This window comes from Salvelinus fontinalis, chromosome 17 (genome assembly GCF_029448725.1).
Source record: "Salvelinus fontinalis isolate EN_2023a chromosome 17, ASM2944872v1, whole genome shotgun sequence".
NCBI lineage: Eukaryota > Metazoa > Chordata > Actinopteri > Salmoniformes > Salmonidae > Salvelinus > Salvelinus fontinalis.
Window position 1 is genome coordinate 23,187,337 of NC_074681.1, and position 26,711 is coordinate 23,214,047.

Below are 26,711 nucleotides of genomic sequence, written 5' to 3' on the forward strand. Positions count from 1 at the left end.
ATTCTTAAGATGGTCAACAGAGTTTGAGAAAAAACTAAGCTAAAGAGGCTTACCAGCTAAAATGGAAGTTGTTTGCTAATTACCCTTGAGACTGTAGAAAATGTATTCATAGTAAATGCTTAAACACCACCTACATGTGAATGAAGTGCACAGACATGCATAATTATGGGTAGTATCCAGCTTTGATATTTTAAAAGCATTAGTATGGTGTTCCTTTTTGATTTTACATAATAATTGGCTAATTATAGGATGAAATATTGTGAAAGGTATTACGCCATAGTAGAAAAGACGAAGTGCAATCACTTTCCATGACATAGACTGGAATACACTTTCCATGACATAGACTGGAATACACTTTCCATGACATAGACTGACCAGGTGAATCCAGGTGAAAGATATGATCCCTTATTGATTCCACTTCAATCAGTGTAGATAAAGGGGAGGAGACAGGTTAAAGAAGGATTTTTAAGCCTTGATACAATTGAGACATGGATTGGATATGTGTACCATTCAGAGGGTGAATGGGCAAGACAAAAGATTTAAGTGCCTTTGAACGAGGTATGGTAGTAGCTGCCAGGCGCAACAGTTTAAGTGTGTCTAGAACTGCAACGCTGCTGGGTTTTTCATTCTCAACAATTTCCCGTTTTTATCAAGAATTATCCACGACCCAAAGGACATCCAGACAATATTAGGAAGGTGTTCGTAATGTTTTGTATGTTCGGTGTATATAGTATACAGTCCTAATTTCACATGACATTTTGTGTCACATGAATTGCCATTCATTCATTTAGCCCCTGTTATATTTTCCAATAGCAGAGTGACATTCTTAGCACTTTAATTTGAATTAAGACACTGAAGTGCGACGTGGATCAGCTACAGTTTAGCGACCATCTCGTAATCAACGTCCTCTTGCATGTACGTTCTACCGAGCACAGCTAATTTTGAACCTATTTTCTGTATTGCATTTCCTCATCCCCAATGCAGTCAGCTAGGGCCAGCGTTGGAGCATGAACTAGATTTTGTGAACTGTGTTCGTGAATAATGCATTTTGTCAGTGGCGTCCAGGCATTTGCCCGATGGAATTGCCTCTGGAGCATTCGCCGGGGTCTGCATTTCTGTTAGGTGACTGATGAAACACATATGCTGAGTATTTCACACCTGTCAGTGACATCACCAGCTGGAGATGAATGATGGAAATATCAGGACGAACCACATGACGTGGTGCTTCTGCCTTGTCACATTTACAGCTCATTACAGGGACCTTGAGCTTTTTACAAGCTTACTGGATTTGGATTTGCAGACAGGCTTTAAAAGGTATAGGCTGGAACATTTGATGTACTCTCTTGACATTAGGCTACCACGGACAGCCTCTTTATGTGTTCCCACTGTGAGATATGCTGCATCTGATTGCGTTTTTTTTTTTAACAACTGTTCCTTGTGACGTTATCGAGAACGCTGCAAAAATAACCAAATGATGTATCCCTCTCTCTCTTTCTTTCTCTCTCTCTGTTCTCTCTCTATCTGTTCTCTCTCTATCTACTCTCTGTATTTGTGCCTCTCTATAAGCAGCAGCACGTGATGGAGACAGACAAAAGAGTGACACATTGGGAAGGTTAGCTGTGGTTTTTGTGTTGTTAGTCAGCTACGAGGGTTTCTATAAGCCTGTGAATGGGCTCATTGAGTCAGAGGTAATTTTGGGCCCCGGCGTGGGGCATTAGTTGGACTGGCCTTTCTGCTGACTGGCCCGCTTTCTTCCCCCCCAGCAGCAGCAGCAGCAGTATATACCCCTCTCTCTGCTGCATCGGCATTTCTGTCCAAACCAAAGGCCTTTATCTCCCTGGCCCTGTGGCCATGACGACATGTCTGATATGCCGAGGTGGTGGTGGTGGCAGCAAGGATCTCTTTCAGTTTCGTTATACCTCCGGGAGCTAATAAATCTAGATATACTGTAGATAAACTGGAACATCCAGGGTTAGCACAGTAAATGCTGCTCTGGTCTCCTATGGGCTATGGGAGCTTGGGGGCTGGGGAATGGGGGTTGGGGAGCTGGCCATGATAAATGAATAGACACACGCTGGACATCCCCATTCATTATTATTGGAATTTGTGCTGCCTGCTGGGAATTTGCACAGCGATTGCCATGGCGCCTGGTTGCTGAAGGGCCTCCCAGAGGTGTTCACATGGCCAAATCTCAGACTGAGCTAGGGAACAGGAGCTCAGCTCAGCAGCCAAACAACAGGCCTCGGTGCCACAAAGACTCACAAGGAAACCACTACAGTCGAGTGTAGGCTAACCCAGGGTATTACATCTCTCTCTCTCTCTCTCACTACACAAATCAGCATATGTTCCATCCAGGTGCATACATATAGAATGTGTACAGTACATGGTTTTGGGTTGATTTAGATCAAAATATTTATTGGATCTATCATCTCTTCGATCAAATCAAATCAAATGTATTTATTTGATCTTATAGGTTAATAAGTAAAGCACAAAGCACTTTAGCCAACCAATCAATATACCTAATTTAAGAATAGAGTGTGTGAAGTAGATTGTGCCACCTCTCCCTTCAACGATATGTTGTCTCTCAAGTCTCATCCACCCAGTAGAAGCTGTCATTGTGAGCTGAGCTGTTCTGACACTTCTCTCTGTATTCTGTATGTGTCTGAGCATCAGACGGACTAGTGCTGTGGAGGTGATTGCCTGAAGGCTGGAAGGAAACAACTTCAGCTAACCAAGGTCACATCGCGCTCTGAAGTTGGCTTGCCAGGTTCAAACAGACAGAAAAAAACCGAATTGGATGAGGTTGCTCTGAGCAGTGTGCAGATCAATATATAGGCACTTGGTATGTTCCAGCATATAGGCATAGGATAGATACTCCTCTGTTTATTCTTGTATATCTTAATTTCATAGTGTTCGCTTTGCTTCTTTCCCCCACAATGCCGAGCCACTCTCTGAGACACCTTTGTGTGCTTTTCATCAATATTTAGATGAATGGCAATTCCTCAGGTGCAGCAGATCAGTGCACTGCTATGGCTTTGTTTTGCAGATGTGCTGCGTTAACTGTAGCACAGTGTAACGGGTTGCATCCAGGGCCCTTTCAACAGTTTCTCCCTCCCTCTCTACGAACGTGATGAAGTAAAGCAGGATTGTATTTTCATTCATCTTGTTGAGAACCCTCTGAATACATTTTAGTTCAGTGTTTTATTTTCAACCAACAAGCCTCAGTGCTTGTACAGTATTCATTGATTAGAACCCTCATTATTTTCTCTCTTCTCTCTATCTATCTCTAGGTGTCTCTCTACTCTCTTCTGTTATGCATTTTTTTTATACATAGAAAATGCCTGTAGTTCGGGTCTCTTTTTGTGAGGACATGGTGGTTCATTCAGTAAGGTACACTTCACTGGATAACTTTGTGTCCACTGTGAAAGTCAACAGTCAGATCAAGTGAATGTTTTTCCCCTCTCTTTACGCTTTGCCCATTTTCACAATTTCACAATACTCTGCCATTGGGAAAATGGCTCCGTCACCTGTTGTGGTGGTTTAGCCATTGTGCTTTATGTTCCAGAATGCAGTGCCTTGAAAAAGTATTTATCCCCCTAAATAAAGTCCATCTGTGTGCAATCTAATTGTCACATGATCTGTCAAATGATCTTAGTATATACACCTGTTCTAAAAGGCCCCAGAGTCTGCAACACCACTAAGCAAGGGGCACCACCAAGCAAGCGACACCATGAAGACAAAAGAGCTTTCTAAACAGGTCAGGGACAAAGTTGTGGAGAAGTAGAGATCAGGGTTGGGTTACAAAAAAAAAACTGAAACTTTGAACATCCCACGGAGCACCATTAAATCCATTATAATTTTTTTTGAAAGAATATGGCACCACAACAAACCTGCCAAGAGAGTGCCGCCCACCAAAACTCACAGACCAGGCAAGGAGTGCATTAATCAGAGAGGCAAAAAAGAGACCAAAGATAACACTGAATGAGCTGCAAAGCTCCACGGTGGAGATTGGAGTATCTGTCCATAGGACAACTTTAAGCCATGTACTCCACAGAGCTGGGCTTTATGGAAGTGACCAGAAAAAAAGCCATTGCTAAAAGAAAAAATAAGCAAACACGTTTGGTGTTCACCAAAAGGCATGTGGGAGACTCCGAAAACCTATGGAAGAAGGTACTCTGGTCAGATGAAACTAAAATTGAGCTTTTTGGCCATCAAGGAAAACGCTATGTCTGGCACAAACCCAACACCTCTCATCACCCCGAGAACACCATCCCCACAGTGAAGCATGGTGGTGGCAACATGCTGTCGGGATGTTTTTCATCGGCAGGGACTGGGAGACTGGTCAGAATTGAAGGAATGATGGATGCCGCTAAATACAGGGAAATTCTTGAGGGAAACCTGTTTTAGTCTTCCAGAGATTTGAGACTGGGACGGAGGTTCACCTTCTAGCAGGACAATGACCCTAAGCGTACTGCTAAAGCAACACTCGAGTGGTTTAAGGGGAAACATTTAAATGTCTTGGAATGGCCTAGTCAAAGCCCAGACCTCAATCCAATTGAGAATCTGTGGTATGACTTAAAGATTGCTCTACAACAGCGGAACACATCCAACTTGAAGGAGCTGGAGCAGTTTTGCCTTGAAGAATGGGCAAAAATCCCAGTGGCTAGATGTGCCAAGCTTATAGAGTCATACCTCAAGAGACTTGCAGCTGTAATTACTGCAAAAGGTGGCTCTACAAAGTATTGTACGCTCCAGTTTTCTGTTTTTTTGTCTTATTTCTTGTTTGTGTCACAATTAAAAATATTTTGGATCTTCAAAGTGGTAGGCATGTTGTGTAAATCAAATGATACAAACCCCCCAAAAATCTATTTCAATTCCAGGTTGTAAGGCAACAAAATAGGAAAAATGCCAAGGGGAGTGAATACTTTCGCAAGCCACTGTAGAAAGGTTCTGGTACATGTTGTGTATTATTTTGAGAGCCGGATGCAAGTGAACACAAAATACATTCTCTTTAGTTTAACTAGCAAGACAGTGTTAATTATTTCTGTCACTGAAAGGTTGTTATTAGTAGGTGGTGAATTGTATTTCGGGGGGGGGGGGGGGGGGGGGGGGGGGAGCGTGCACCAAAGAATTGTAGCTCCTATTTTGCTTTTCACACTCCAACATCCCTGATCAGCACCCTGTCAATAGGGCCAGGGGTTAAACCTTAGCTCTTGTTCAGAGCCAGGGCTCAACCTCCCTCCCTCCACAGGCCCACATGTGATGTGCTCCCTCCCACTGCTGTGCTCCCAGTGTAAAGTCCCACTGAAATTGCAGCTCTCTGTAGCTCTGTCTGTCCTCAAGGTAATACAAGAATGGGAGATTAGATGTCCTTCTTCAAGGCTTTGTTAAGTAATTTGCCGTCTGGTTTAATAATTTAAAATGGCATCGGTGCAGCCTACACAGAAATTATATATATTTACATCTGATCACTTTAGCTTGGAGGAGTTTCAGTATTATCTGTATGCTGGCTGTTTTTCTGTTCTCTCTGTGTGTGTGTGTGTGTGCGCATAGATGTTTGTTTATGTGTGTTTAAACGAGTAGAACTGTGTGTGTGTGTGTGTGTGTGTGTGTGTGTGTGTGTGTGTGTGTGTGTGTGTGTGTGTGTGTGTGTGTGTGTGTGTGTGTGTGTGTGTGTGTGTGTGTGTGTGTGTGTGTGTGTGTGTGTGTGTGTGTGCAGGTGTGGTGTTTGAGATGCACTGTCACTCACCTGAAACATGAACCAATGTTAGACCACTGCCACTGAAGTGCTCTGGGACTGTGTACTAGAGCTCCAAGGAGCTGTGTATGTGTGTGTGTCTGTCACTGCAGCTGTGTGTATATGTATGTGTACACACTGATGAAATAAACATCACACACTTCTCACTCCCTGAGAGTCAGGATTGCTAGCCGACCACGGCAAAGCATCCGTGTTTGTTATTGGAGAGAAGCTGGCATGCAACATCTTGAGGTAAAAGCAATAAGAAAAAGTCTGGAACCTATGTAAATGATTCCCCTCTTATTTATTTAAGCTGGTGCTTCTATTTACCCAGACACAACAGTGCATTTAGCCACAGTCTAATTGGCACATCAGTTTAAAAAAACAATGTTTTGGTATTTTAGATATATTCGTTGTGATTCAGCAAGTGCCCTTCAGGGGTGTATCATTTCCCTTTTGCTTTCTTTCTATTCTATTTTTTCTCTCACTTTCTCCTTCTCTCTTTCTACTGCACCAGTTTTAAACAATACTTTTGGGGCACAGCTTGAAATACATTATGTATGAGTTTTAGGAGGAATTGGAGAACCTTTGTGGACTATACCACACAGACTGGGAGTGGTGTGGGAGGAGGGCCCCTGTCTATCTGGATGTCCATCTTTCTGTCTGAGTGTCTACTCACTGTCTTTCTCTCTCCCTGGTTGCCTCAGCTTCAATCTCATGTTCTGTCTCTTCTCTCCCTCTTTCTCTTACAGTGAAGTTTGTGAACTGCGGCCAAGGTGGACCGGTGCAGTTCGAGTGCAGTAACCCGTTCGACTTCCGTATAGAGGCTGACGGAGTGGTCTACGCCCTCAGGCCCTTGACCGTGTCCACCCTCCGGGCGGTGCCCCTAGTGATCGTGGCCAGGGACGAGACCAATCAGCAGCAATGGCAGACCCAAGTGAGATTAACGCCACCTATAGGCCAGAGCCAACAGGTACGTCCAACACCTCCGCACACATCCTCTCTCCTTTCCACCCTCTCCTCTCTCTCTCTAATATTTCTTGATTATTTGTGACTTCGGGTAGCATTGTATGTGGAATGTTCCAATTCCAAATCCGCCCCTGCATCTAATTCCTTCCTCTTATTAGCCGTGCCGGAGCATTCACAGATGATTTGTTCCCTAAATTGTAGCAGGTGTTCCGGGAGACTGGGATGGATGCTCGCTAATTAAAACGTAATGTGTCAATTTAAAGGGGAGCACAATCATATACTCAACACGGTCAGTGAGTAGCGGCGCCACACACAACAGATGCAGAATAGCTCCTCATAAAGACTGATTTCAATCAGCTTCCTTGTGGCGGCAGCGGTGATGTTTATGGCTGTATCATTGTCATCCAACCAGAGGCAAATGCATTGCAGTGCACCCCTAGTGGTGATTCAGAGAACAGGGAGCATCTGTCTCTAGGCTTCAAAGATCCTGCCATTCAGTCAATGTTCTGGAGATGAAAGAGGCCGTGTGATGTGGTTATGTAATCAAGTGTGTAATTGAGAGAGAGAGAACAGGGAGATGAGGAGAAACAAGGCTCAAACGGCTGGGTTTGTATTTCTAGCATCATTCTCACTGCTGGATTATGTGTTTCTGTTCAGTTCAATGGTCATAACCTGTGAAAGTCTGTCTCTCTCACTAGCTGGAATGGTGTTAATTGGCTAGAGTGCACAGACTCACATTTAAACTCTCTGTCTTGCTCTCTCTCTCTCTCTCTCTCTCTCTATCTCTCTCTCTCTCTCTCCGATTTTTAGGTTGAATTATTGAAGTCTGCGTTGTCTGATCTTCATACATTGTGGACTCTTATTGTTAATGAATGCCTCTTAAGTACAGCACAATGAGCCTCTTTGTTCAACAAAGACACCATCTGAAAATACATTCCTCCAGTCATATACAGAACAAATTAGCTGCACAAGCAGCTCATTTCAAAAGCACCTCTCCGAAACATCACATAAAAGGCGAGTGCATTCTTTTATAAGCCTCCAGATTAAATGCAAATTTTTGCAGTTATGTCAAATTGGTGTGAGTGCAGTGGGCCAACAGCAGCAGCAGCAGCAGCAATGAAGGCATTTTGTGGTTTCAAATTAAACTTCTACAGGGGATGATTTAGTGAGAGTTTTGAAAACAGCATTGTTAGGGCGCTGATGCTCATTTACCACAGTGACTGCTGCAGGTATGTGATTTTAATGACACCATTAGTCACACATGTCGCTCATTTAAAGAGAAATGTACACTTGTCCAGGCCAGATAAACAAGGGGCTTGGCCACAGTAGCTTTTAAATAGAAATAGGAAGACCATCATGGGTAATCATGTCCATTTTAGAAGACTCTGATTCACCCTAGATGTCTGTGTTGTTTTCTATGTGATTGTATGGACAGTTGTTGCTTTGGCCTGGATGATTATGGTAGTAATCAATGTTCCCTCAAATTTTTCTCATCACTGAGCAAATTGCAGGTCTGCTGAGCGCAAACTTGAACATTGTGAAAATTCTGTGCAACTTCCAGCGGGTGTTTACTGTGAACACTGAGTCTGTAACCGCTTTAAGTTACAGTTTTAACAGTTGCCATGTAGGCTACTGTAGCTATTTAATCATATTCTAGGCATACCAGAGTGTCCTATCATCAAAAAATATTGACAAAGAGGTGACTGAAAATGGTGATGTTTAATGCAAGAAAACACTTTACAAAATAAAATGCATTATTATTCCCATACCATTATTACAGAGACTCAGACAAATGATGCTACCCTCTGCCTATTGGCTATTTAGCTTATTTAAGCTTGTCTCAAAATGCAACATTGCCCCTTTAAGACATAAAAAAAGCTCTTTATCTGACTAGCTTTTGAAAGATGTCAAGAAATGTATACGTTTTGTGCTCTTGTAGGAAGCAATACCTCCCCTATTGATGACTACAAATGATCTAGAACTGGGCTAATAACTCACTAACTAGCAAAGGAAATTAACAAAATGTGCACACGTGGCTACATGCAGCTCTAGCTTTGATCTCAAAACAAACGCAGGTCCTGCTGTAAACACTGTCCAGGTCAAAGTAAATGGCATGATCTATTTGCATATAGGCCTACTGCAGCTCTGATTGGTTATGCCGCAGTACGAGCTGTGTGATGCATGTCAATGAAATAGAATCCTACTCCAATGCATTCTGCCTACAACAAAATCTCTTGCATAGTTTGTTTTGTTTCGGTATGTTGCATTGAAAGTGGCTAATATTGAGTTGATTCGATCACCATTGCCACAGTAAAGTGAAACGTTGATTGTGTTAACTAACAGGGAACACTCTAAAAAGTTTTGTGAAGTTTAATCTAGTGCTTCTCTTTGTGGGTTGATACAGTATTAATTCTGCGCGGCAGTCCATTGGAGCTGCGCGGCAGTCTCGGGGCTAGAGGGAACATTGGTAGTAATCAAATCTATGATAGAATATAGAAGTCAATCTCACCAGTTTATTGGACCACGTGTCAGGGTTTCCCCTAAGATATAAAGTTAGTGAAGGGGGGTGGGAGAGGTTGGGGGGTTGGTAGTGGACGTGGCCAATGACGTGGTCTATGACCAAAATAGTTTGATGCCCTCCTCTGCTGAGATAAAATGTTCCTGTTTTAAAGCTAATTTCCTGCAATTCTACACATTTTGCCATGGGGCTGAGAGAAAATGAACAGTTTTAAAGTAACTGTCCAGTGAAAATCTCACTTTTAAAAGTTCATATTATGTTAACTCATACCCAAATAATAACTTATAAAACGATATAGCTCCATTATAATTTCTACATACTTTATATCTGGTTTTAGTCGACAATGAAAATGTTTTACCAAACACATCATGTTTTTCGGAAGAGCTGGTCACAATTTAGCAGCAGCAGCCCGCCATTGTTAAATAAATATAGGGGAAACACTGGTGTGGTTATGTGGTTCTCTCTCCAATGCAATGATTGTTATGAATCATCATCATGCGATCCCTAATCACATCAGCAGTTAGATGATATATTTGCAAACACTGCGAACGCATCGGCCCTAGGGGAATGTTTTAATCAATGAAAAAGTAACGATTGGCTTAGCAGTCTCAGCCCCAGCACAGTCACATATATCTAACTATATGTGTGTGTGGCTATAGACAAGTACAAAATCTCCCTCTCTAAAGCCTAGGGTGACCTTTCCTACCACCACCACGACCATCAGCATAAACATCACCACAAGAGTCAGGCTGAACACCAAGACCTACCCTAGGCTTTAGAGAGGGTGATTTTGTACTTGTCTATAGCCACACACACACACACACACACACACACACACACACACACACACACACACACACACACACACACACACACACACACACACACACACACACACACACACACACAAAGCCACAATCTCTCTCACACACAGTACACAAACACTCCCAAGCTCTCAGGGATACTGAAGTGTAGTCTAGCAGTCAGAGGATGTAGGGGGCAGAGAGACCTCCAGTACTCTCCAGAGATAGATAGATGTGACTGTGCTGGGGCTGAGACTGCTAAGCAAACCCTCCACACCATTCATCATTCCAGCCGCCAGGTCAGAAATAATTACCGCTCTCACTCTCTCCTTCGGTTTAATAGGGTAATAGATATTTCTGATGCATGTTCCCCGCTATCTGTCCGCTTGCCTCTCTGCATTTCAAATGTGTGAAAGCAGCATAATCGGATTTCAAACATGATTAGTAGAGGCGCTCCGACAACTCCGCAGATGGTCAGGGAGGGCTGCGTGCTTGGTGAGGCTGCGTGGGATGGGCCTCGTGTTGTAACGTGGAAAAACTGTAATTTATTTGGCTGTTTGCACAGACTGTGGCTATAGGCTAGTTTTAGTACTTTGGATATTGTGTAACAAATTGACGATCAGTAATTACAGGCGGACGAGAGAGAGTTAAGAAGGGACTTTCTGAAGCGTGACTCTTCTGCAGGATGACTGTTCTACCTAAGTTTGCCAGCGTCTTGTTTACATTTTCTATCAGCCATTCAAGGTTATTGTGACTTCCCTGGCGCTACTTGGGTCTCTCTCCCAACACTCTCTCTCTCTGTGGAACAGCGAAGGCAAATGGAGCCATCTGGCTATATAGAGTCTGGCTTGCAGGTACCATCCTGCTTTGTTTCAAATCACTTTCATTACAGCCAAGGGAGGATGGCACATCCATTTTAGAAGCCTGTGTGTGTGTGTGTGTGTGTGTGTGTGTGTGTGTGTGTGTGTGTGTGTGTGTGTGTGTGTGTGTGTGTGTGTGTGTGTGTGTGTGTGTGTGTGTGTGTGTGTGTGTGTGTGTGTGTGTGTGTGTGTGTGTGTGTGTGTGTGTGTGTGTGTGTGTGTGTGTGTGTGTGTGTGTGTGTGTGTGTGTGTGTGTGTGTGTGTGTGCCTGTGCGTGCATGCATGCTTTTATCCGGACATGAGAGGAGGTCTGTGATTTAAAGCTAACTGAGGGGCTACAGTACTATCCTCGACAAAGAATCTCAAACACTACTCTCATTCCCAGCCATGGAGAAGAGAGCCTGGAAAGAGAGGCGGTTCAAAAACATCATCACATGTATGGAGGCAATGTTAGCCTTCACTGAATTCTCAAAAACGAAATAGATCCTAAAATACAATATGACCATATCAAAAAGCCTCCCCCCTCCTATGTTGGGTCCTCTAGCTGGTATAGTTCAATGAGTATGTTTACATGCACATTAATATTTCGATATTAAACTGATTATGACAGTAGGTCGAGTATAGCTTTAGTCATGTAAACATCTTAATTGGCCTAAGGTCATAATCGAAGTCAGCATACGCCGATTAAAGCACCTGGTTTTCTGAGCAATCTTTGGAAGTATTAGGAAATGTAAACACCTTAATCTGAATTCAAGCTGTGTATTTGATCTGTGCATGTTCTAACACCAGCCGAGCGAGCCTCCCTCTTGTTATGCCCGAGTGAACGTTTATTTTGATTGCCGATTTTCTGCATTTATCAGTTCTATCAGGTAGCCTGATTTCAGATGTGTCAATGTTAACAGGATTATTAAGGAAATCATTATTCTTGCAAAGCATGTAAATGTTTGATATTAACAAAGCATGTAAAATGATATTTCCAAAAAACAGTTTTAGGCTGTCAAGAATTTGCATTCTCTTGAATTATTTCCATAACTTCATTGGTAGGTAAAGATAATTTGTCTTCTGGCTACTGTATAAAAAGTATACCTAAAGCCATTGGTTTTTACATGTGTCAATTTGGTAAACAGATGTTATTTCTCTCCTCCAGGTCCAAGATATCCCAGCTCCCCCAGCTCTGTCCCAGGGTCTCCAGGAGATCTGGTTCCCATCGCGGCAGACAGACAGCAGCTCCGTGGGCCAGCTCAAACGCATGAAAAGGGACTGGGTAATCCCCCCAATCAACGTCCCAGAGAACTCCAGAGGAGAGTTCCCCCAGGACCTGGTCCGGGTAAGACGCCACACACATAGGCACAGGCACAGGCACACACACACACACACACACACACACACACACACACACACACACACACACACACACACACAGCTTATCCACAACCTGAAAGGAGACGGTGCTCTTATTCTGAGCTTCATGGTTCTATGGAGCAGCAGCAGATTTTGGACCGGTCATTCTGTTCTACCAGCATTATCACTCAATTTACCACCATATTGACTCCACGTCCTGAAAGGTCAAGTGCTTGTGCTAAAGTATCTGATTTCCCTCTCCCAGTCAGGCAAGCCGTCACTATGAATGTTCCTGCTATTATGTAGCTTTAGAGATGAGAGTGAAAAGGACAAAGAGCCCTCCAGTGGTTTGTTTCCCTCAGGTTTCCTGTTGAGATATTATCCTCACTTTATCATGTGCTCAAGGGGCAGGGGGTGGGTGGATATGAATGATGGAGGACTGGCTATCCTTCTCATGTCAGTTAAGAAGTATATCCTTTCTCAACATAAGCTTACTGGTTCCTGACATAGTGCTAAGTCCAGTATATACTGTCTGTATGTATTATATTTAATCCAGAAGCATTAGGGGGCTGAGTTTAATGGATGACATAAGGGAGAGGCACCATCCAGACACACCATGGATACCAAGGCTTATGGGTAGAGATAGACAGGCCAGGGAAGACACAGAGGCTCAAATACATCACACTCACATATAGTTTAGACACATACGCACACCAAGGGAGGAAGATCTGTCTGTACCACTCACCAACGGGACTCAAGCGCGGTGCAACACACCAACACCGATACATACCCCCACCGTAACATCATTTTTTAAAGTAGAATTCTGAGCAGTATATATACCCACAATTTATTATTGATCATTGACCAACATACTTTTGGGTTCTGAAACAGATCCGGTCGGACAATGACAAGAACCGCTCCCTGAGGTACAGTGTGACTGGACCCGGAGCCGACCAGCCGCCCACTGGCATCTTCATCATCCACCCCATCTCTGGAGAGCTGTCCGTCATGAAACCCCTGGACAGAGAACACATTTCCAACTTCCATGTAAGTCTCATACACACACATGGGTCTATGTGAGAGAGGAGATGATTAGGACCACGCATACTGACAAAGTCAAGATCCATTTTGGATTAAAACATTGTTATTTTCTAGCCAAATAACAGTAAGGTGGAGCAATAGTGTCTGCGGGTCCCATTCATCTCAAGCTTTCTTTGGTTCAGCACCACCTAAAGTGATGGGCATTCACTTTAGGTGATAGAGAGAGAAGCTTGGCCTTGTGCAGTTCAGTGAACAGGAGAAACAGAGCAGACATTCTGAACAGTTACAGTAAAAGGTTTCTAAACACTGTACCAAGCATTAAGCATTCTTTATCCAGTGTCATCTTTGGCTAATACATTGTCTGTATACTCCAGGAGGTTGGCTGGCATGTGCTCAAGGTCCCTTGGTAGTCAGGGTGAGACAGTGGGCAGACAGAAAAAAACAATAAATTGCAGGTTTGTAATGAAGGTATAATGGAGCAGGCATCGCTGGAAGCGCTGCACTGTGAACAAACAAGCATTAACATTATTGAAAGGCATATTTCTGGGTTTATTTTTTTTCTATAATTGGAAATAGCTGAAGTAAGAGAGCCATTGCAATGCCAAAGTTCTACTCAGGCAAATATAAGTGTTTTTGCTGAATGTTTATTGTTTGGTTCTTGCATGCATGTGTCCACCACAGTCAGCTGAGTGCTGATATCTCTCTGGTGTCTCCCTACAGCTGAGAGCCCATGCTGTGGATCTGAATGGTAACCAAGTAGAGAGCCCCATCGACATTGTAATCAATGTGATTGACATGAACGACAACCGGCCCGAGTTCATCCATCAGATCTGGAACGGCACCATCCCTGAGGGCTCTAAACCAGGTAGTGGCCTAGACCAACCTCCCAGCCTTCCTATCCTCTGGCCTTCGGTGCCACTAAACTATCACTAGATAAAACAGCATTGATCAATCACAGGGGGTAGTCATTTTGTTAATTTTGCCGCTGTTCGATATGGATAAGATCTCTGCCAATAGAATGTATTCTCTTGTGGAAGTGCTTTTTCAACATTTCAGACAAAGCCAAAGTTTTTGGGGGGCTATGTTTTGACTGTGCTCCATATTATTCAATGGATCCTCATAAAAGGGAAGTAGTTTAATGACTGTAGGTAAATTAAATGCAGTACTGAAATAAGACAAGGTCATACTGTTTTAAAAACCCTTGTTAAATCCCATATTTGCATCTTCTGTTTGTCTTGTCATCACTCAGGGACCTTTGTTATGACGGTAACATCTGTTGACAAAGATGACCCCAAAACAGCCAATGGGATGCTGCGCTACAAGATCGTATCCCAGAATCCTGAGAGCCCGACATCCAACATGTTCACCATCAACAATAAGACAGGAGGCATCATTACCGTCGCAGCCGGCCTGGACAGAGAGGTACGCAATACAGGAGTTTGTGTATGCGTGTGCCTATTAAACCCCCAATGCAGTAGCATTAAGGTTACAGTCCCAGTATCATAGCCATTAATCACATTAATTCATTTGTGCTCCTCTTTTGCTGCACAGCACTCCTCTAACATGCATAAGTCAAGATATCCTTTCCTTTGTTAACCTAAATGAGCTGTGGATTGCAGATAGATTTGAAAACAAACAGAACATTGTAGTTTTGGGTTGTTTTTGCTGATGATAATCTTCACTGTGTCTCAAAACTAATTAAGCTCGCTAAGCATGACTGATTACCATTTTACCAACGGAGCCCAGAAATGGACTCATCGCCCACTTCATACTTATTGCCTCTAACAAGGAGGCAACATGCCTCATTGAGCAGATAAATGTTTCTTTTTCTCCCCGTTGCTATTAATGGTAACACTCTCCTATTTAATTGCATGGCGATGGTCTTGCTTATACTGGATGGAAGTGACAAAATAAATATATAATTTAAGGGGGGGAAACAAAGCCAGTTGGTGCAATTCTGGCGAGGGCAATCTGGCTAGCTGGCCTTCTATATCAAGTTCACCCCTGGGGCCACTGTTATAGCTGTTATATGTACGGCAGTTGCCACCATGAAAGTAATTTGCCCGATTCTCATTACCTAGTCACTTGAGTGGCTTTTAATGTGAGGGGAGTAATTTATTACAGTGGGATTACCCATCATGCACCATGATGCTACACAGAGTGGAATTGTGGAAGTGTTGCACTCCCACAGCAAGCAGACTTCTATAGATACTTTCTCTCTCCACAGGGAAATGATGTGGACTTGATCATTGTGAGAATAACTAGGATTCCTCAACCTCCTCATTGTGGTTTGACAGATATTAGGTTGTTAGGATAAGAGAAATTGAACTTAATAATGTAGAGAAATTGAAAATGATCATTATTTGGTTTATGTAAGATTCAACCTACACGTAAGGCTCAACACAAGGGTTTAGGTGTTGTTCGTATACATAGTTAAATCTTTTCCAACATGTTTTTCTTCTTGCAGAAAGTGCCTCAGTACACGTTGATCATCCAGGCCACAGACATGGAGGGCAACCCCATGTACGGTCTCTCCAACACCGCCACCGCCGTCATCAAAGTCACGGACATCAATGACAACCCACCGGAGTTCACTGCAGAGACGGTGAGAAAGAACACAGCTTCACATCCATGTACTACACCACACTGTGTGTTACAGTCATAGCACTGTCACACTGTCTATATGTACTTAACCCACACATAGCATACAATCAGCATTGCTTGCAGAGCATTTCAGATGGCATAAAGATTAGCTGTTAGCCAGTCATCCGTTTGCTGTTCTGTCCTACTCCGTCCAGATGTTGACACATGTAAGTACTGAGATCCTAAGTACATCAGGCAGACAAAGAGAGGAGATGAGCGAGAGCAGAGGAGAAGAGAGCAGAGAAAGGTGCTGAATGTATTTGTGAGAGATGCTTCCCCTCTGTGTAATGTAAGTGTATTGTTTTTCTATCAGACCAAGATGGTGAAGATAACATGATAAGTTGCTGTGGACATTTATTTACCTGAAATGTCGGGAGTGTAGTGCTGGAGCATAGAGCCTGTGTTTTCCACTGGCGCAGCAGTATGTCTAACTGCTCTCTAACTGTCCCATCCCCCATCTTTTATTCATGCAGTTCTTTGGAGAGGTGCCTGAGAACCGGGTGAATGTCATCGTGGCCAACCTAACGGTGACAGACAAAGACCAGCCCAACACGCCAGCCTGGAACACCGTCTACAAGATCACCGGGGGCGACCCCACCGGCAGGTTCTCCGTGCCAACCGACCCCACCACTAACGAGGGCCTGGTAACTGTTGTCAAGGTGAGACTGGCTGCTACCCCCTCTGACTCAACCCACACCCCCATCTCCCCTTGGGGCCACTGACCATGAATAGCGAAGACAGCTCTTAAAGATTAAATGAATAGGTTATAATGCCTTCTATGTTTGTAAGCTGTAGGAGTTACCTGTAGCAGAGAGAGCAAAGGTGCATGTCAACTGTTTTATTAAACTCTCTGTGTGTGTGTGTGTGTGGGTGTGTGTGTGTGTGTGTGTGTGTGTGTGTGTGTGTGTGTGTGTGTGTGTGTGTGTGTGTGTGTGTGTGTGTGTGTGTGTGTGTGTGTGTGTGTGTGTGTGTGTGTGTGTGTGTGTAGCAATTGAAGACTAATTGGTCAACGGTTGTAGAACTAGCTACAGTAGCTCCTAGCTTCTCCTGGGTTCTTTGTCTTATGGCATAATAATAATATTTTACTGATCAAGAAAAACAGAATAAATACTTTATCCATCCATTCTCTTACACTCAATGAAACATACAGTAAGTACACTTATATACTGTTTGTTTCCTCCCTACAGCCAATCGACTATGAGATCAGCAGGACGTACGTGTTGACGGTGGTAGCGGTGAACGAGGTGTCCCTCGCCCGGGGCATCCACTCCCCTCGCCAGTCCACCGCCACGGTCTCCATCAGGGTCATCGATGTCAACGAGAGCCCTAACTTTGAACCCAACCCCAAACTCATCAAACTGGAGGAGGGGATGCAACCAGAATCAGCACTAACCACCTTCACAGCACAGGACCCTGATAGATTCATGCAGCAGACCATTAGGTAGTAATGACACTAAATAGCTGTATTCATGCAGAATTTTTCATACAGTTTTCTCAAAGCACTGACTGGCATTACGTCAATGAAAACACTCACTTTTACTGAACATTCAACACCTTTAGCCTTAAATGTACATGTCTGCATGCGAGAAAAACTAACATGTAAGGTTGTCTTGTATCTTCTGTACGCTTTCCTCGTACTCTGTAAATGTACACACTGAAGAAGGCTGTGAAGCTTGATGCAGTGAAAATAATTTTAAAAAGTAGAATAAGGAAGTAAGCTTTATGCGACATCTTTTTGAGTGCGGACCCATTACATCTTTTTGAGTGCGGACCCATTACATCTTTTTGTTTGTCTGAATTGGCAGGTTTTACACACCAACCAAGCTTCTGGGAGAGCGCAATGGTTCTCTTTTGACTCGTCCTTTGTATTCTCAGATACACCAGGCTCTCAGACCCAGCCAACTGGCTGAGAATTGACCCTAACACCGGGCACATCACAACCATCGCCGTCCTGGACCGTGAATCGCCCTACGTGAAGGACAACATGTACAGCGCCACCTTCCTGGCCTCTGACAGCGGTACGTAGCCACCAGGCTCTAATATCTGCTTCCCACAAGTAACCTAGGAGAATATTGTTTTTAGCAAGCAAAAATGTTAAACACAGCTACCTCGTTCAAGGTTAACATTGTCCCTGACATCAATGTAGCAAAAGCCACCCTGTTGAAGGAAATGTTTCCGAGCCAGCCCAGACTAAACAGTCACACTGTGGACGTGTTCACCTCTCTCCTCTCTCCTTCCCTGACTGGATTTACCTCTGTTCAGGTTTAGCCTGTTCCACGGAGCACAGCACAGGCCAATAGGCTTAAACTCACCCAATATAGAGTTTTCTCAGCATTAATAGGTTAGGATTGGATGACTAGCTCCTTTGAGCGTGGCCTGAATGGCAAAAAAGCCTCTTAGCCCCATGAATACATAGAGGAGCTAAGGCTCTGGGGCTCCGGGGCTAAGGCAGCGACAGTAGGCTCTTCTCTGTCTGTCTGCTTTAGTATTCTCACCCCGTGGCCTCCCCCTTCGTCAGGAAGACACACTCTCTTCAGATCACACACCCAGACCCTCTGCCCTCCCCCCATCTGGAGGGGTCCTGTCCCTGCAGGGAGGCTGCTGCTGCTCCTCTATACCCTATTTTAGCACCAAGCACAGGCTCAGGATAAGGACTTTATGCACTACCACAGTGCAGTGAGACATCATGCTTTAAAATGAGGCAGATCACTTCGTTATATATTTCCCCTTATCGTTATGTTGATTTGTTAAAATCTATATTTTTATCAATGTACGTGTGTGCGTGCGTGTGTCTCTGTCTGTGTGTGTTGTCCCGTCCAGGCATTCCCCCGGCGAGCGGTACAGGCACCCTGCAAATCTTCCTGCTGGACATCAATGACAACGCGCCCCACGTCTACCCCCAGGAGACTGAGATGTGTGAGAAACCTGAGCCCAATGGCTTCAACATCACAGCGCTAGACGGAGACCTCAGCCCTAATGCCGGACCCTTCGCATTCGAGCTGGCTAACAGGCCCTCAGACATACGGAGAAACTGGACCATCACACGGCTCAGTGGTAAGACACAACAATAACAAAATGAGAGCTAATCAATATACCTGGGCCTGTGGGTCGGCAGTACTTCTGGTTTTCATTCTTCCCATGTAATCAGAGACCGGTTTAGACCTGGGTCACCAGGAGCCATTCTGGCCAATAAATTACATTCACCAATCAACTGGCAATGAAAATGGAGAACCACCAGTACCGTATGGCCCTAATTATTTGGATGGTGATAATAACACTGTATGGATTGGGACTGTATGTGCTTGGCACCGGCTTAGAGGCAGTACTGTATAGGCTTCATGTCCATGGTTTGACATGTGGTTTCAGGCTTTCCATAGGGCCAGGTGCATTGACCTATAACAGTAGACAGTGTTCTCAGTGTGGGTTCCTCACATGACCTTAATGAAGACAATGTACTATAAAAGAGATTAATAGCAGGCCTTCGCTTCATCAAGCAGCTCACTAATTGATTATGCTAATTATGCCAACACAAAAAAAGAGGAATGACTCATTTGTTGTGCATTGCTAGTGGTTAGATGTTGTGATTGTAAACCACAGTGAATAAATATATTAGTAGTATAACAGCCAAATGGATAATAGGAGCTGGGGGAGTTTAGCCTAAGTGCCATTATCAAAAGGTCTTCAGTGGGTTTATAAAATTATAAATATAAATCCTGACCATATTTTGGATGACATATGCTGGCAACTTCCAGGTATAGGAAGTTATGCTGTTCTGTTCAGCTTTTTTCCCAGTAGTAATTAGTTGGTTTGTAATTTGTAATCTAATTTGTATACTCAATATAGATAAGTTCATAGATGAAAAAGTTGCACTTGGATTTGTTATGTAGAGGTTAAGGTTAGTGTTGTTTTTGGTTATTTAGTTTTTCGTTGTTAAGTAACATTTTTCTATTTCTCTCTCTTTCTCTTCCTTTACGTCTCCCTCCTGCTCTCATCCTCCCCCACTCCCTCCCACCCCCAGGTGACTTTGCCCAGTTGAGCCTGAAGATCAATTTCCTGGAAAGCGGCATCTACGAGATCCCCATCATCATCACTGACTCTGGCAACCTGCCCATGTCCAACACATCCTACCTGCGGGTCAAGGTGTGTCAGTGTGACCACAACGGGGACTGCACCGACCAGCAGCACATTGTCGCTGCAGGGCTGGGCACGGGCGCCATCATCGCCATCCTGCTCTGCATCATTATCCTGCTCAGTGAGTGTCCCACTGCCGCTTTGCCTCAGTGCACGCATGCACACACACACACACACACACACACACCAGACACCAGTGCCGTCACCCCGCCCACCACACATATACAGTGGCCTGCGAAAGTATTCACCCCCTTGGCATTTTTCCTATTTTGTTGCCTTACAATCTGCAATTAAAATATATTTTGGGGGGGTTAGTATCATTTGATTTACACAACATGCCTACCACTTTGAAGATGCAAAATCTTGTTTTATTGTGAAACAAAGCATGAAATCCAAGTAAAAATCTATTCAAATTACAGGTTGTAATGCAACAAAATAAGAAAAAGCGCCAAGGGGGATGAATACTTTTGCAAGGCACTGTACCAAACAAGATAAATGCCATCCCTTACCATCCCTAAACATAGAGATAGCAGTAGATTATTTATGGATTACCCAAAAGATAGATAGCACTGATCAATCTCGTGGCAAGGTTTACATTCTGAATTGATTTACATATGTATGCAAAATATCTTATGTTTTGTAATATGGGATATTTTGCTCTCTATTTATTTCTTTATATTTCTCTCTCTCGATCCCTCCCTGCCTCCCTTTCCATTCCTCTTCTGTAGTTCTTGTGTTGTTGTTTGTGGTATGGATGAAGCGTCGTGATAAGGAGCGCCAGGCCAAGCAGCTGCTTATTGACCCTGAGGACGATGTCAGAGACAACATCCTGAAGTATGACGAGGAGGGAGGAGGAGAAGAGGACCAGGTAGAGAAACACACACACACAGTCCCACACACTAACAATTATATACACACACACACACACACACACATGCATGCAGTCGTGCACACACACACACACACACACACACACACACATATATACAAACATACACACACGCACAGGCGCACACACACACACAAACACACTTATACACACACACACACACACACACACACACACACACACACACACACACACACACACACACACTTATACACACACACACACAAGACATCAGATTACTTACAATACTAACCCACACTTTTTGTAATAAACTCCAGTTAATACAAGGGAATCATTTTGTAAATGTCTGGTAATATCATTAACAAGTGGAGTGTGTTCTTGCCATGGGCCCATTTTGTGATGGACTCCACACACTGGGCCAGGTAGTGTTCAGGGCTGGTTATTGCAGTGATAATGTAATTGGGAGACAGACATCTGCTGCTGTGTTATAATGAAGCTCCATCTACATATCTACTAATGATTGGGCAAGAGGGAACATGCACGCACACAGGCGCACATTCACAGGCACACACACACACACGAACACGAACACACACACACAGGCTCACACAGACCCACACAGGCCCACACACAAACAGACACACATACACACACCGGCACACACACACATACACACAGGCAAACACGCATAAGGATGTGCACACACACACCCAGAAACACATACACAAACTGTGATGTCTGAAGACACTGTGATATAACCCTCCTCAAAGACCTTAGAAGCAGGAAGGGTAACATATTTCATATTTATCGAAAGAAAACAAGCTTCCATTCTGAGCTAGGGGGGGGAGGAGGGATGGACGTCAGAAGTAAATGGTCTTGTCTATGGAATCTGGAAGTCAGTCCGTCGGGGTTGTATTATGGGTAAAAAATGAACCAGACTGTCCCAGTGATGTGGACTATATAATGCCTCACCTCTGTTCTCCCTATCTCTCCCGCTGGGGAGGAAATTGAAGTGTCAGTGCAGTGGCCGCTCTGCGCTCTCAAAGTATTTTATTTTAGTTGCTGACTGCCATTACCTGGGTTTTTATTAGTCCATGTGGCACTCATTCTAGCAGGAGGAGACAGATGATCAGCCCCTTGCTCACTGGCCATGTGGGTAGTGGAGAATAATGTGGTCCAGAAAGAATATCAAATTCCAGAAACTTCTGTTGAAGTTTTGTAAGTTGATAGAGAAACTCAATCGTGATGGGTGTTCTTTTAGCCCTGCCTGCACTTAAATGCAGTCTCAAACTGAAGTACATCTTTGGGTAACACTTTATTTGGATTGTCCCAAGTAGATGGTTTGTACAGTGGCTTGCGAAAGTATTCACCCCCCTTGGCATTTTTCCTATTTTGTTGCCTTACAACCTGGAATTAAAATAGATTTTTGGGGGGTTTGTGTCATTTGATTTACTCAACATACCTACCACTTTGAAGATGCAAAATATTTTTAATTGTGAAACAAACAAGAAATAAGACCAAAAAAACTGAACTTGAGCGTGCATAACTATTCACCCCCCAAAGTCAATACTTTATAGAGCCACCTTTTGCAGCAATTACAGCTGCAAGTCTCCTGGGGTATGTCTCTATAAACTTGGCACATCTAGCCACTGGGATTTTTGCCCATTCTTCAAGGCAAAACTGCTCCAGCTCCTTCAAGTTGGATGGGTTCCGCTGGTGTACAGCAATCTTTAAGTAATACCGCAGATTCTCAATTGGATTGAGGTCTGGGCTTTGACTAGGCCATTCCAAGACATTTAAATGTTTCCCACTCAAGTGTTGTTTCCGCAGTATGCTTGGGGTCATTGTACTGCTGGAAGAGGAACCTCCGTCCCAGTCTCAAATCTCTGGAAGACTGAAACAGGTTTCCCTCAAGAATTTCCCTGTATTTAGCGCCATCCATCATTCCTTCAATTCTGACCAGTTTCCCAGTCCCTGCCGGTGAAAAACATCCCCACAGCATGATGCTGCCACCACCATGCTTCACTGTGGGGATGGTGTTCCGGGTTGATGAGAGGTATTGGGTTTGCACCAGACACAGCGTTTTCCTTGATGGCCAAAAATATAAATTTTTGTTTAATCTGACCAGACTACCTTCTTCCATATGTTTGGGGAGTCTCCCATATGCCTGTTGGTGAACACCAAACGTGTTTGCTTATTTGTTTCTTTAAGCAATGGCTTTTTTCTGGCCACTCTTCCGTAAAGCCCAGCTCTGTGGAGTGTACGGCTTAAAGTGGTCCTATGGACAGATGCTCCAATCTCCGCTGTGGAGCTTTGCAGCTCCTTCAGGGTTATCTTTGGTCTCTTTGTTGCCTCTCTGGTTAATGCCCTCCTTGCCTGGTCTGAGTTTTGGTGGGCGACCCTCTCTTGGCAGGTTTGTTGTGGTGCCATATTCTTTCAATTTTTTTATAATGGATTTAATCATGTGACAGATGATGTGACAATTAGATTGCACACAGGTGGACTTTATTTAACTAATTATGTGACTTCTGAAGGTAATTGGTTGCACCAGATCTTATTTAGGGGCTTCATAGCAAAGGGGGTGAATACATATGCACGCACCACTTTTCCGTTTTTTTTATTTTATTTATTTTTTAAACAAGTTATTTTTTTCATTTCACTTCACCAATTTGGACTATTTTGTGTATGTCCATTACATAAAATCCAAACAAAACTATATTTAAATTACAGGTTGTAATGCAACAAAATAGGACAAATGCCAAGGGGGATGAATAATTTTGCAAGGCAGTGTAAATGCTTAGTAATTTTGTATATGTTGACCACATTTAAACTAACTCTCCACTAACCCAAATCCTTATCCTAACCCTAAACTTAACCCTTACCCTAGCCCTAACATTACCCTAACCCTTATTCTTAACCTAACCTTAGCAAGCATTTGCTTATCAACATATTGTTTGTTGATAGTATGACAATCTGTAGATCATCTACATGGGAATATCCAAATAAAGTGTGACCTCTTGATCGCTGTCTAGTTTTTCAAAAGACCCCAGTGGAAATCTGCATATGATATAGTCGTTATAAATACATATGGAAATTGTTATTTTGAGGCCACACAAACAAAATAGCTTGAAGATCTGGAAAAACAGTCCTGTTATTAAATTACCACCGGGCTATTTTTTCTTGACAGAACAAACCTGTTTATGCAGCCGCAGCAGGTATCCTAATTTATCATTCAATTGTCAAAAGAAAAAAAGGGTGGAAAACAGTAACCTCTTAAATTCTCACTCAGAGGAAGGACGCAGTCAGTCAACAGGTGCAGCTCAGGGCCATTGTCAGCCAAACCTTTGCTTTAAGCAGAATATTAAATAGATTTTTGAAGTGAAAATATGCCCTAACAAATTCCTCCCCTTACGGGAAGTGTTTGTTTATCCGATGTTGTTGTGGTTGTTTACTGCCCAGCTCCACCCATTTTAAGATCAAGGGGAGGCTAAAGTCCAACATTGGAATGTCCAGCCACAGGGTTGGTGATTCAATTTGTTGTCCGGGCGTGGCAGGGGAAATGATATGTCTGCGGGTTGGTGCTAAGTGGTGTGATGTGTGAAGAATGGTTACCTTGAGGGCGTAGTGTGTCATCATTATCCAGTTGTGGCTCTGTGGCTGTAATTTTATGGCGTAGTTCTCTGTTACTAAGAGCCCTGACCTCTGGGATGAACCTGTCGAGTAGAAGGACATGGAAGGGTCACAGGGAGATGGGCTGGAAGGAGGACGGAGGCTAGAGGGGACGCACACATGGCATTCTGCTCTAGGATGTGTAACGGCCATTGTCCCCTTCCAGCCAATGTGACTGTCAATCTGTGTGTTTTGATGTTTATATTAAGAGAAACATGATCAATGTGTTTATATTAAAAGAAGCATGATACATGTGTTTTTTTAAGATAAACATGATCCATGTGTTTATATTAAAATAAACATGATACGAGATCTCCCGAGTGGAGCAGCGGTCTAAGGCACTGCATCACAGTGCTAGAGGCGTCACTTATGGACCTGGTTTTAATCCCGGGCTGTATCACAAACGGCCGTGATCGGAAATCCCATAGGGCGGTGCACAATTGGCCCAGCGTCGTCCGGTTTAGGGGAGGGTTTGGCCTGCGGGGGGCTTTACTTGGCTCATCGCGCTCTAGCGACCCCTTGTGGCGGGCCAGGCGCCTACAGGCTGACCTCAGTCATCAGTTGAACTGTGTTTCCTCTGACACATTGGTGCGGCTGGCTTCCGGGTTAAGCGAGCAGGTGTTAATAAGAAGCGCGGTTTGTCTGTGTTTGTGTCTGTTCATATATATTTCCGGCATGTACAGTGCCTTCACTTTTTGTTGTGTTAGAGGCTGAATTCAAAATGTATTAATTTACACACAATACCCCATGATGACAAAGTGAAAAACATGTCTTTAGAAATAATTGAAAATGTATTGAAAATTAAATACAGAAATATCTAATTTACATAAGTATTCACACTGCTGAGTTAATACTTTGTAGAAGCACCTTTGGCAGAGATTACAGCTGTGAGTCTTTCTGGGTAAGTCTCTAACAGCTTTCCAAAAAGGAAAGGAAGGGGGGGATTTGCCCATTATTCTTTTCAAAATTCTTCATTACTAGACAACCATTTTCAGGTCCTGCCAAAGATTTTCAAGTAGATTTAAGCCAAAACTGTAACTCGGCCACTCAGGAACATTCACTGTTTCTTGGTAAGCAACTCCAGTGTAGATTTGGGCTTGTGTTTTAGGTTATTGTCCTGCTGAAAGCTGAATTCATCTCACAGTGTCTGGTGGAAAGCAGACTAAACCAAGTTTTCCTCTAGGATTTTGCCTGTGCTTAGCTTCATTCCACTTCTTTTTTCATCCTGAAAAACTCCCCAGTCCATAACGATTACAAGCACACCTATAACCTGATGCAGCCACCACTATGCGTGAAAATATGGAGAGTGGTACTCAGTAATGTGTTGTATTTGATTTGCCCCAAATATAACACGTGTTTAGGACAGAAGGTTAGAGGCTTTGCCATATTTTTGGGGAGTTTGACTTTAGTGCCTTGTTGCAAACAGGATGCATGCTTTGGAATATATTTATTCTGCACAGGGTTCCATATTTTACCTCTGTCAATTAGGTTAGTATTGTGGAATAACTACAATGTTGTTGATCCTGCCTCGGTTTTCATTATCCTGACACCATTCATATCACCAACATGGATACCTGTTAAAGAAGAGATGGAGAGGGAGAGAGGGACAGAGACACTTAACATTGCCACATTCAGAAACTACTCTCACCTACAATAACCATATATATTTTGCACACAAACCGCGGCCCGGTTCTGTTGTGCATGTGCGATTATGCATGCACAAGTGAACATGCCAAGGGCAAGAAAACCAAGTATCCTGGTAGGCTGCAACCTGGGCAGAGTGAGTCTGACGTCATCAGATAATTTCCATGTCATTGACCGTGTGTCAGTAAGAATCGATGCCGACCTCAAACCATATGCCAAGGGGACCTTTAGTGGTTTTACTACAAGTCAATGTTTCTTATACCATTGTAGTGACGATAGGTATGAAGGAGTCTATTTCATAGCTATGTTATCCACAGAGGAGCTAACCTCACGATGGAACCGGGCCGTCCCAGTTTGGGAATACCTGGTATAGGGTATCCGGGATGATGCTATTGATGTGAGTCATGACCAGTCTTTCAAAGCACTTCATGGCTACCAATGTGAGTGCTACGGGGCAGTAATCATTTAGGCAGGTTACCTTCGCTTTCTTGGGCACAGGGACTAT

The 26,711-nt window shown here is 43.5% G+C and overlaps 1 protein-coding gene across 1 annotated transcript in view; it reads left to right on the plus strand.

The window, feature by feature from the left end:
• LOC129813995 (cadherin-2-like) overlaps positions 1-26,711 on the plus strand; it is a 115,022-nt gene that overhangs the window by 69,034 nt on the left and 19,277 nt on the right. Inside the window, exons 3-14 of the mRNA XM_055866694.1 lie at positions 6,490-6,710; positions 12,035-12,214; positions 13,120-13,275; positions 13,990-14,134; positions 14,519-14,691; positions 15,737-15,874; positions 16,386-16,571; positions 17,100-17,353; positions 17,788-17,930; positions 18,733-18,966; positions 19,931-20,164; positions 20,772-20,911. Coding sequence (XP_055722669.1) covers positions 6,490-6,710; positions 12,035-12,214; positions 13,120-13,275; positions 13,990-14,134; positions 14,519-14,691; positions 15,737-15,874; positions 16,386-16,571; positions 17,100-17,353; positions 17,788-17,930; positions 18,733-18,966; positions 19,931-20,164; positions 20,772-20,911 — 2,204 coding nt within the window. The remainder of the gene's footprint in view (positions 1-6,489; positions 6,711-12,034; positions 12,215-13,119; positions 13,276-13,989; positions 14,135-14,518; positions 14,692-15,736; positions 15,875-16,385; positions 16,572-17,099; positions 17,354-17,787; positions 17,931-18,732; positions 18,967-19,930; positions 20,165-20,771; positions 20,912-26,711) is intronic.